We start from the raw sequence: 11192 nt of genomic DNA, 5'->3' as shown, positions 1-11192 counted from the left end.
CAGCTGTTTCTACAAGTTTTTTAGGTATTATGAAACAATTTTTACATAAAAATGTTTTTGTGTGTATTATCTAACTTCATTTTGCTTCTACATGTTGTTTCTACCTTTAAATTCATAATAAAATGTTTTTGGCAAGTTTTGTTAGGATTTTAGCGAAAATGAGCTTTCAAAAAATGACGTCACCAGGTTATAAGTGACGTAATTGATCCCTTTGACATCACCAGTTCAAACAATCATTTTAGTTGGGTAGCAAACAAACCAGGAATCAACTTTTCAATAGATTCCTTATGTAATTTTTACCTAAAAACCCTAATTACACATAAATACAAGATTTCTGATGATGTCATTCAAAATTTAATGACGTCATCAAAAAAATCAAAATACAATCTTGTAGCAATTTTTCCAAAGAACAAAAGTCTAATTGGTCATTTTTCGCCAGCACAAACACCTGTGGCCCTAGGGAGCAATATGTGACAGTCGGTCAAAAATGGAAAATTTGTTAAAATATATCTCGTCCCCAAAGGGTTAAATAATTTAATAAAAACGCACAAATAATTAAATACACGTAAAATATTTCAAATCAATTGATCAACGACAATTTAAATGATTTTGAAACTCACTAAATTAATCTTCATTCTATTATTTGAAAACATCCTGTTCTGCACAATATAACATGGCTACATTTTATGTGTTATTTGACATAATGAACTTTCTGACATAGTTGTTATTTTAAATGCATGAGAGCATTAAGCATGTGTAAAATTACTTATGAAAAGAAATTTGACATTCCTGTTATTTTGTGTTCGTTTTTTTTCCAAAATTGTGTTTCTTATGTTTGTTATTTTACTCTTGATTTATTGGCATAAGTTTATGGCTTTAAACTTATGAGCTCTTGCAATGCCTCTCTTCCATTTGCATAACATCCCTCAAGAACAATGCTTTAAATTTGCAGTCAAAAATCATCCTGCTCATTGCAATAGCATCATAAGGAGACGTAAGTGAAATTATTCATGAATGGGATTGGAATTTATAATCCAAATGGTGCAGTGTGAATGTGTGTTTTAATTGAATGTTTTGTGTGTGGTATGTGGTTGTTTTTACAAAGATAGTGATAACTGATAACACATGTGTGAAATTAAAGAAGTTTTGTTTCATTATTTACAATGAATAAGTTACTAAGGTTATTTGGTTGTTAACTACTACTATAAATGTGATGTTTTCTTCTAGCTCATTAAATAAGATTTGTATAATATTTGTTATTGTTGCATAACTTGCATTTGTTACACTAAAACTAGGACAAATTGTTCTGAGTTTTTGAACAGTGTTTATGTGTTTTTGTTTGGTGGAATGAGCTTTAAGCAATCTATTTAGTTATGTTGTACAAGTGTAGGTACATTAATTGACTGTAATGTCCCATTTAATAATAAACTCATTCATAAATGTAGCTTTTATTTGTTTTATATTCAAAACCAAGTAACACCTCTATACATGTGGATATACATGTGGAATTTGTTATAACATAAGAAGATCTAACACTTTTTTCAACTAAATGTAACATTTGATATTAACACCATTTAAATAATGAGTACCAATCATTTTAGGTAATGTATAAGCAAATGGCTGCTGTTTTTTTTTAAAAAAACTAGTTTTGTCAAAAAGAGCTAATTACATACATATTTATGTTGTGTCATTTAATAAAAAACAGAATATTAACATAAAGTGAGTTGGATTTAAAGTTTTTGTTCTACTTTCAGTGCATTGAGCAACTGGGTGATACCTGGACTTGTAGCTCTCGGGGTTGCGCTAATTTATCGCTTCTACATGTCAACATAACTCGTCTGTGTGGAGTGGTTGGCACTTTTACTTATACGTTCCGAACACCTAAAGTAATTTGAATACTAATCATGATATTTCAATTTAACGACCTATATACACCAAGTTTCATACCTGCTCTCGTGTACAAACTACTATCGTATTGTAACATAATGTTGGATGTATATATATTATAATTCTAGCAAGAAAAAGCTGGGTATTTCGCCGGATTTGTTATATCTAGGTTTCCTGTTAAAAAGCATAGCTCATTAAAGTGTTTGGCTTATCAATAAGTCACTAATATATTTGATGTTCACTAAACTGATATATAGTTGTTGTGTAGTTTTGTAATTTCGTGCTTCACACCTGCAGCTTCCCGGATTGTCAATAACGCTTCATCATTGGCAAGTAATTAAATTTATTCGAACCATGTTTGTTGTTGCAATGATATGAACAGTGACGTTTTTTATGTACTGTGTGGGGTAAGATGGTACGGTTAGCCCTTATTTCTTGACCTTGTTTTAACATACCCACATGGACCATCTTACCCCGACTCAGTATATGTGAAGGGTTTGTGTTATTCACTATCTATTAAAGTAAGTGGGGTAAGATGATCCATGTTTTTATTCCCCCTATCTTATCCCATTTGGTAGTAATAAGAAACATTTAAAGAATTAAATAACCGTAGGCTCGCAACTGTAAAAGAATATTGTTAACTAGCAGCAATAATTAGCTTTTTTGTGGTGCTGACGACGAGCTCAGTCGGTACATTATAGTAGTTAATTTAGTGTAGCGCTAACTTTTGGTTATGGGAATTACTCAATATTGCGAGAAGCGATGTTTACACTCGGAATTCTTACTCTCATTGTGGCGTTTGGTGGGTACAAGGTTTACCACAACTTCAAGTTTTGGTGATGCCATTTTAAATGCTGCTTTATAGTAAAACGAATGTGAATTTATTACATCTGCGTTATTTAGTTGTTGCTTTTATGGCAACTTAAATCGTACACAGTTTTTCTGTTCGTGTTATTGCAGTTGTTTATTATTGAAGCAATTAACCAGCAGGAGTAAGTAGTTGTTTAAACTCGCGAGGTGTCGCTGGTGAGCGATTCTGATTCACGTTATGTTATTTTATGTAAAGTAGTATGGGAGAAGATGGGACACCTTTTAACTCGATTTTCTCGACCCATTAAGTAGTAAACAAAGAACATTCAAATAATTATAAAAACTACATCCTCACGACTCCGATAGACCGTTGTTAATTGTTTAAAACACGATCAGGATATTTTGATATTATGTGCTAAAGGTGTCCCATCTTCCCCCACCCTACTATATGAGAATTATAAATGGAACCGAACTCTGAGAGTATAAGGTTTAATTTTCTTTTTAGAATATTACGCCATAATTAACAAGACCACGGTCTGCGTTAAGCAGGATATAGCCTATGTTGTTGGTGATAGCCGGTGACTCGTTTACCGTTATTCAAATAAACCGCGTGCTTATTTTATTAAATAAACTAAGAATGCAAAACATGAGTAACTTGTTAAGTGAATACACAGCCTAATCTTCAATATAAAGCGTTGACTGGGATATTTTTATGCGTTCACAACTATAGCATTTGTAATACAAGCAACGATGCCATGGTATCCGGTTTCCCAGGCATCGCTTGGTTGTAATGATCGACGGGCCTGTTGAAATGTAAGCTAAACGATTAGGAAGTAATACTGGACCTGGGATATACATGTGGAAATAAGGCGAAAAGAAATTCCCGATGCTACAAACGAATAATCCAGGCTTGAATGTCGAAGCTATGGCGAGTTCCATACGTTTGTAGGGCAGAATTGGTCAGCTAGTTTATTACTCTTGCTTTGTAGTTAATGTAACTTATATTGACAGGTGGCAGGGCAACCACAGTCGTTATGTTTTGTTTCACACACACCTTATGCCCGCCCACGAGTTAGCCTATACCCTTTTATAGATTACGATTAGACCTATGCCTTACTTGCTTGCTTCGTGGGGCAATGTCAGTCTTTTTTAACACAGGTGTTTTGTTTCATACAGCGTGTGCCCACTTTCGATTTACCGCATATAAGGTTGTATTTATGACCGCTTTTATAAATGATCGTCGTCAAGGTGATATATATTAGGGTAGGGGAAGACGGGACACTTTTGGGACAGAATATCCAAACATCCTTACTGTGTTTTAAACAATTAACAACAGTCTATATAGGAGTCGTGAGGATAAGGCTATGTAAATCTTTAAATGGTTTTTGTTTACTACCAAATAGAACGCGTAAATAGAATAAAAGGGTGTCCCATCTTCCCTACTCTACTACATATGTATATGTTCTTGTGAGACAGAGTATATTTTCAGGCCTGTTGCATGACGTATTTTTCTTACAGAGCTACTGCAACAATGTTTAACCTAGGTCAAACTCCTTTGAGTTTGGAAACAGCCGCGCTCTATTTAAAAAATAAGTCGATTCCCGTTTTCAACAAGCCACGTGTGAAGGCAAAGGGCGGACAGGGATATTTGTTTCAAGCGTTGGAACGAGAATTCCAATCTGAATACCAATCTGACGAGTATAATTTTACAAACAGAGGTACTAACAGATACGGAGAAATTTGTAAACGTTACTTCCGTATAAAAGATCCCAATCGCAAAGGAGTTTTTCTTGACAGTTTTCAACGGCACGTTTATTCAACATGTGAAGCAGAGGACTCCGACACTGACATTCCGGTATATTTGATTCATTATTTTGGGGATGAAGGACCGTATCAAGACAATGTAAATGAAGACGTTGTTGATGAAGCGTTGCAGAAAAAGATTTTAAAGAAAGTGGAAATAGCACGGACATACGATTTTATGAGAATGGCTGAAAATTGTGTACGAAGATTTATGCTTGGTCCAGACATTGTGGTTCACTTTGCAAATCCGGAAATTTTGGAGAAAACTTCAGAAATCATTGAATTGTCGATCAAGCAAAAACATTTAAAACAAATCATTTCTTACACCACAATTTTCTGCACAGGTGCCATGATGTATGTTTCAGTTCTTGGCTGTCGTAATTTGATACTAAATAATCCAAAAATCCTTCCATTTGCCTTTATGATCCATGACAAGAATTATACCAGCTATCATCGTGAATTTTTACACGATATATTAATTGCTGTTGGCTTTCAAAACGCTACCAACGTTCCGTTCTTAACGAATCGTAACCAGGAAATTACCAAGGCATTTCAGGCTGTGTTTCCAATGCTAAGTAATGTCTACTGTGTCAAGAACGTTATCAGAGACACGCTACGGTGTGCGAAAAGTTTCCATTTATCAAATGATGTCGAAGATTTAAAAGCCGATATTTATAAACTGGTTAAGGCCGCCAACGAACAAGTTTTTCTGCAAAATCTGGACGTCGTATGTACTTTATGGCCCAAAAAGTTCAAACTATATTTTGACCAAAACATTAGAGAAGATTTACTTTATCATTGCTGTGACTTTGTTACACGCAAGTTTCCAGCGTTTGTTAACGAATCAGTAGCAGAGGTTACTTTGAAAAGTTTGGACACAATTGTAAGATCATCGGTAGGAAACGATAGACTTCTGTTAAATGAACTTGTCGAAGTATTAATGAAAGTACAAAAAGATTGCTTGACCGAGTTCACTGGAGCAGTACGTCAGAGCCGAGGTTCCCGGTTAAAGCGCAAGTTTGACCACGAGCCGCAAAATGCAAAACGCCAACTTGATATGACACCCAAGACGAAAGGCAACGTCGCTGCAGCAATACAGCAGCGGCAAGAACCAAATGTACAGCAGTGCCAAAAAGCAAAAAACGCAAAGTTGTTGGAAAGATGTTACAACAGTAAATATTCCATGGCGAAACGGTGCGTTCGCGATGGATTGATTGAATATATCGAAGATAGCAACATATTTACAGTTATGTCCTTCAACCAAGAAACAGTTTCACATGTGCAGAATTTCCCAAAAGCGTCTGTTTGCTCTTGTGGAAACATTCAGAAATGCCACCACATACTCGCAGTGGAAATGGTGGTGAATGAGTAAACGACGGGAACGTAAATAAAACGAAATATTGGACAGACATTGCAAATTTTTGAAGTAGTTTAATTAAATGACAGACATTATTTTAACTTAATTGATCTCTTAACCTTATGCTAAAATCCAATGATTCAATCTGCTAGTGTGATTTGTTCAGATGTTCATACACAGTAGGCCTACAAGAGAACTTAGTTTTGTAGGCGTATATTTCATTCTATGGGAAAAATTTCGCGCAATTGACTACAAATGAACTGTCGTAATTTATTTTTGTGTAAATTAGATTAGTGTGTTTAGTGCCACAGATTTTTCTTATCGAAGTCGGAATTAAATTTGGTTTGCCGAGAGAGAATCCGTTTAGTTTGCTGTCTTTATGTTCAGCTTGCTGACTTTGTTTGCCAGAATAAAACTCGTCTACCATTCGCGTGTGTGTAAAACGCACAGAAATAAAAAAGAGTAGAACGCGCAACTTTCCAAAACCGTGATATATTCTTTTTTCTATTCACGTGACCGCCAACTCCGTCCCCATTTCCCTTCGTCTCCATTGTAAAAGATAGGCGCATAATGTTTTTGGAAGGTTTTAGCTGTTTATTTTAAAAACTACACCAACTATTCAAGTTTGTTAGGCTAGTTTAGTTATTTGGTACGTTAACGCTTACAGTTTACCACTTGTTTAGGAAATTTAATTATTTAAAAAAAAATTAATTAAAAATTTCAAACAAACGGTTTTTTAGAAATATATATATATTAGAAAATAGTTTTTTTACACAATAACTTTAAATTAAGTCAAAAAACGAAGAAAAAGTACACAAAACGTCATCGACTCCATTAACTACAATAGTAAACGGGAACGACCCGCGAAAGAGAGACAGTGTATCGTGCTCTCTCCTTTGCCGACATTGGAGATGTGCCTTCTATTCTTTTTTATTTCTGTGGTAAAACGTGGTTTGTTGCAAACTGTACTGTAGTATAAACAGAACCTTGGAAGCTATTTGTGTTTAAGTAATAACCAAAAATGAATGCATATCCTGATGCAGGGAAGGAAATGCTTCTATTCACGGGGAATTCACACCAAGAGCTCGCACGTTTGGTTGCAAGGTACGTTACAAAGTCGAGTCGATCAATTAAATGTTAAAGCCAAGATTACAGAAAAAAACAAACTTTTTTAATCAAAAATAAACCTAAAAAATATATAAACTTTCCAATCTGCAGTGAAGCCAATTAACACAGTCTAAAACATGGCATAATTTATTAATTTTATATATCTCTTTAATTACAATAACTAAAAACCTGGTTAAACTACCGAACAAACAAGGCTTAACATTATATTCTAATTGCAGTCGCATGTGCATAAAGATAGGGACGTGTTCTGTGTACCAGAAGCCAAACAAGGAAACACAAGTTGAGATTGGAGAATCTGTGAGAGGAAAAGATGTGTTTATTATACAAACTGGTAGCAGGTAACTCAATGGTTTGAAACAGTTTCCTAATGTAACTATATAGTTCTGTGGGATTTTAGGGTAAGATGAAAACTGCTGGTCCATAATATCCCATTTTTCTAATTGTGTTTTTTACAATTAACAATGCTCTTATAGAATCCTGAGGATACGGTTATATAATTGTGTAAATATTTTCTGTGTACTACCAAATGGAACGATAAAACAGAATAAAAACGTGTGCCATCTTACCCCAACCTAATACATTATATTGTTCATACAGAGATGTAAATGATGCCATCATGGAACTGTTAATTATGGCGTATGCGTGCACCACATCATCAGCAAAGAGGATCATAGGTGTCATTCCATACCTTCCGTATTCTAAACAATGTAAAATGAGGAAGAGAGGTTCCATCGTGTCAAAGTTGGTTGCTTCCATGCTTTGTAAAGCAGGTTTAAATTGGAAATTAACTGCTTATACTTTTTGTCAATAAGCTTTTTTCCCTAATGCATATTTTACTTTAAATTAGAACCACGGTAAACTGTATTAATGGAATAGCTCGAAGTTATTTTTTTAATGGGTATACTGGTTATCTTACGATGGGGTTGGCAAGTGGGTCAATTGACTGGTAAATACACAGCACCGTATTTGACCGACCCAAAACTCATCAAATAAAACAATCCTTGTTTAAGCAGCATTTCAACAATGTTACATACTTTACATTTTTTCTTCTTATCTTTTTTTTATGCATAGTTTTTTAAACTTTAATAAAGATATGTTTTGTTGTTAATTTATATTATTCAGGCTTCCATCACATAATCACCATGGACCTTCATCAAAAAGAAATTCAAGGTTTCTTTGACGTTCCTATTGATAATTTACGTGCTTCACCTTTCCTTATTCAATATATACAGGATCAGGTAATCCTTGTCTGGTACAGAATTCGATGTAAACAAGAAACACGTCTTCCTCCAATTTTTAAGTTTTGTAAACTCCTAGATATCTAGGTTTGTCAAACTTCTCAAAGTAATGCAGGGTTATAATTTGTAAAAATAGTAAAAAAGCTGTTAGCCTTTTAATATTTTCTGGTGTTATTAGTTCAGTGGCTATACTGAATCTGATTTTGACTCTTTAGAAGAATACAGATCACAATAGCATATCAAACAATTTAATTTGTTAACGTTTAAAGTTAAAGGATACATAATACACTAATTTAAATGCAAATCTTCACACTCAGTATAAAGTTTGCTACTTTTACAATTAACTATGTTTTTATTATAGTTGAACATTTGACTCTAGAAGGAAATAAAGTTGCTGTTAAATAAGTACACTGCTAAATGTCCAGCTCATTAAACGTCTCTTAAAATTGAACATCTTTACAGATTCCGGACTACAGAAACGCCGTGATTGTAGCAAAGACTCCTGCATCTGCTAAAAAAGCTCAATCTTTTGCCGAACGCTTAAGACTCGGTATCGCTGTCATTCATGGCGAGCCACAGGATTTTGATTCGGATCGTGAAGATGGAAGACACTCTCCTCCTCCACAGGAATCTGCTGCATCTGGGACTTCCAGGGGAGGCGGGGATGGATTCAAGACTGTTGAAGCTGCTTGGCCATCTGGGATATCTCTACCAGGTTTGACAAATTATTCTGCTTAAAAATTTGGGATTTATTGTGCAAAATTTGTTTGGTTTTATTTAACTTATGAGTGGTTTAATTTCTGTGTTGGTAGAGCTAACAAATTTGCTGCTGTAGCCTGTAGCGCTTTCATATGCTTCCGTGTTAAAAAGTAAATGGGTACCAGAAGTGTGTTTTTAAAAATAAACTTTTTAAATAATCACTTAATTTTTTAAATAATCACTTAAAAAGGCGATGTATTTTTTATAGTTTTATGAACAAGATCATTTATGTTTTTGCTCAACCATTACATGCACCATGCTTTATTCACATTATAGAATCATCCCGTGTTATGCTTGGTCAGAGAACACGCACCGTTTCCACTGGCCACTTTGAAAAGCTCGAGATACCATGTAGGCACCGCATGCACTGATTCACTTTTCCATTGTTTAATTTGTGTGGTGTAGTTTAGCTAACTCTATCAGTTTAAATTGTGAAACCTAGTTATAAATGATACTCTTATAAACTGCAGTATGTTTTATAGTAAAGTGGTAAATGATTATGAAGTCACAATATCTCAAAATACAGCATATAATATTCTATGTTACATTTTCAGTATTAACTGCCAAGGAGAAGCCACCCATTAATGTAGTTGGTGATGTTGGTGGAAAAATTGCAATTATAGTGGTAAGTTAATCAAACTAGTTATGATGAATGTGTGTGTATGTAACTTTTTATTGTTTCTTGGTGTGAACGAACTCATTATGTTTGATACACCTCGTCACCACTTCCGAATTACCACATTGGGTGTATGTTTTTTTGAATTTTTTCATTTGCGGATCATTTCAACAGTACAAAAGCTGAAATTGGTAGTAGCGTTGATTCTCTATCTTCTTAGTTTGAGTCAGACTATTCATTGTTTCAAATAAAAACTTAATATATTGAATTAAGTATATTTTATTTAACTTGCAGGATGACATAATAGACGACGTTGACCCTTTTGTTGCAGCTGCAGATATTTTAAAAGAAAGAGGGGCATACAAGGTAGCCTATCTTAATAAATATTGTTACTAGGATTGAAACATGTATGATATAATTTTCAAAGCTTTAAAAGCTGCTTGATTTAATTTTTACTGCCATTTTTCCTGAAATTTATCTTTGTATTTTTTGTAAAAAAGTGTAGGATGTTTACAGATCAATTTTGATACTTTACTTTAAAGTAACCAGCTGTACATATAAGTTGCTGTATAATAACATAACATTTATATTACTTAATGTTGTTAAAGGTGTATGTCATGGCTACACATGGTTTGTTGTCTCTTGATGCTCCTCGTATTCTTGAAGAATCTTCCATTGATGAGGTAAACCAAGCTTTTATTATCAAATTCATGAATGAATGTAACTAACTTATTCTCACGTCACGGGCCAATAACAGTTGGTATACCACTGGTGTTCTGTCTCTCATACATTTCGCCTCATATGTAACTTTGTAGGTGATTATTTTTTAAGTTTTTTAATGTAGGACTTATATTTAAACAACTCATAAGGAACCAACAGGTTAACGTATTCTCTCTTACCCAAAGACACATACACCCACAAGACCACAATAGTGACAACGTCGAACCTGTATTCTCTGGGCTAAAGGCAGGCCTGTTAACCTCTGCCATGGCACAGGACGCTTTGGCGGTAATTCATGTATATTAAATACCATTGTTTTCTTTTATTTTCAGGTTGTTGTTACCAACTCTGTACCACATGAACTACAAAAGCTGCAGTGCCACAAAATAAAAACTGTTGATATTTCATTTATTTTATCTGAAGCAATAAGACGTATCCACCATGGAGAGAGCATGAGTTATTTGTTCCGAAATATTTCAATTGATGACTGAATGCTTTGCAATCATATGTATGTTGTGTCTTGGTTAACAATTATTAAAATTTGCTGCTTTGTATATTTGTGCGTTGTATGACTGGTCAATGAAAGTGTTTAAGTCCAGTCTCGCCGGCCAAGAACAAAATGGGGCACGTGTGGTGACGCGTTTCAAATGTAGGGTAATAATGCACGCTGGAAACTCCCGTTATCAAAGAAGTAAACCGCTACATCATGTTTGCAACTGCATTAGTTACTGCGCATGGTAGTCGGTATATGAAGTATGTCGCATACCCAATGTTCGTCTGGTCAAAAATATTCTAAGAAAGAAGAAACTTGAGAGAAATGTAAATAGTTCCACGCATTGTTAGTCAACCGTGAAGTTTTGTGATGTCTTCGTTT

General features: G+C 34.5%; 2 protein-coding genes across 4 annotated transcripts in view; both read left to right on the top strand.

Moving 5' to 3' along the window:
• The window catches only part of LOC100183973 (cytochrome b5), a 5353-nt gene extending 3109 nt beyond the window's left edge, over nt 1-2244 (top strand). For both annotated transcript variants that reach the window (XM_002122161.5, XM_009859586.3), the window contains one exon: nt 1755-2244. In XM_002122161.5, coding sequence (XP_002122197.1) covers nt 1755-1833 — 79 coding nt within the window. In that variant the 3' untranslated portion in view covers nt 1834-2244. The remainder of the gene's footprint in view (nt 1-1754) is intronic.
• Nucleotides 2245-6760: 4516 nt separating this feature from the next.
• On the top strand, nt 6761-10872 carry LOC100186347 (phosphoribosyl pyrophosphate synthase-associated protein 2-like). 2 transcript variants are annotated; one of them, XM_002121052.4, is made up of 10 exons: nt 6761-6961; nt 7204-7323; nt 7583-7755; nt 8108-8223; nt 8686-8938; nt 9259-9333; nt 9537-9607; nt 9893-9964; nt 10207-10281; nt 10651-10872. In XM_002121052.4, the coding sequence occupies exons 1-10, from the start codon at nt 6879-6881 to the stop codon at nt 10807-10809; spliced, it is 1197 nt and encodes a 398-aa protein (XP_002121088.1). In that variant the 5' UTR covers nt 6761-6878; the 3' UTR covers nt 10810-10872. The 2 variants fall into 2 exon arrangements, with proteins under 2 accessions (XP_002121088.1, XP_004225812.1); XM_004225764.4 differs by lacking the exon at nt 9259-9333.
• Nucleotides 10873-11192: the final 320 nt, after the last annotated feature.

The sequence above is a fragment of the Ciona intestinalis genome, chromosome 3 (assembly GCF_000224145.3).
Source record: "Ciona intestinalis chromosome 3, KH, whole genome shotgun sequence".
Taxonomy (NCBI): Eukaryota; Metazoa; Chordata; class Ascidiacea; order Phlebobranchia; family Cionidae; genus Ciona; species Ciona intestinalis.
This window is presented reverse-complemented; position numbering and strand designations above follow the sequence as displayed.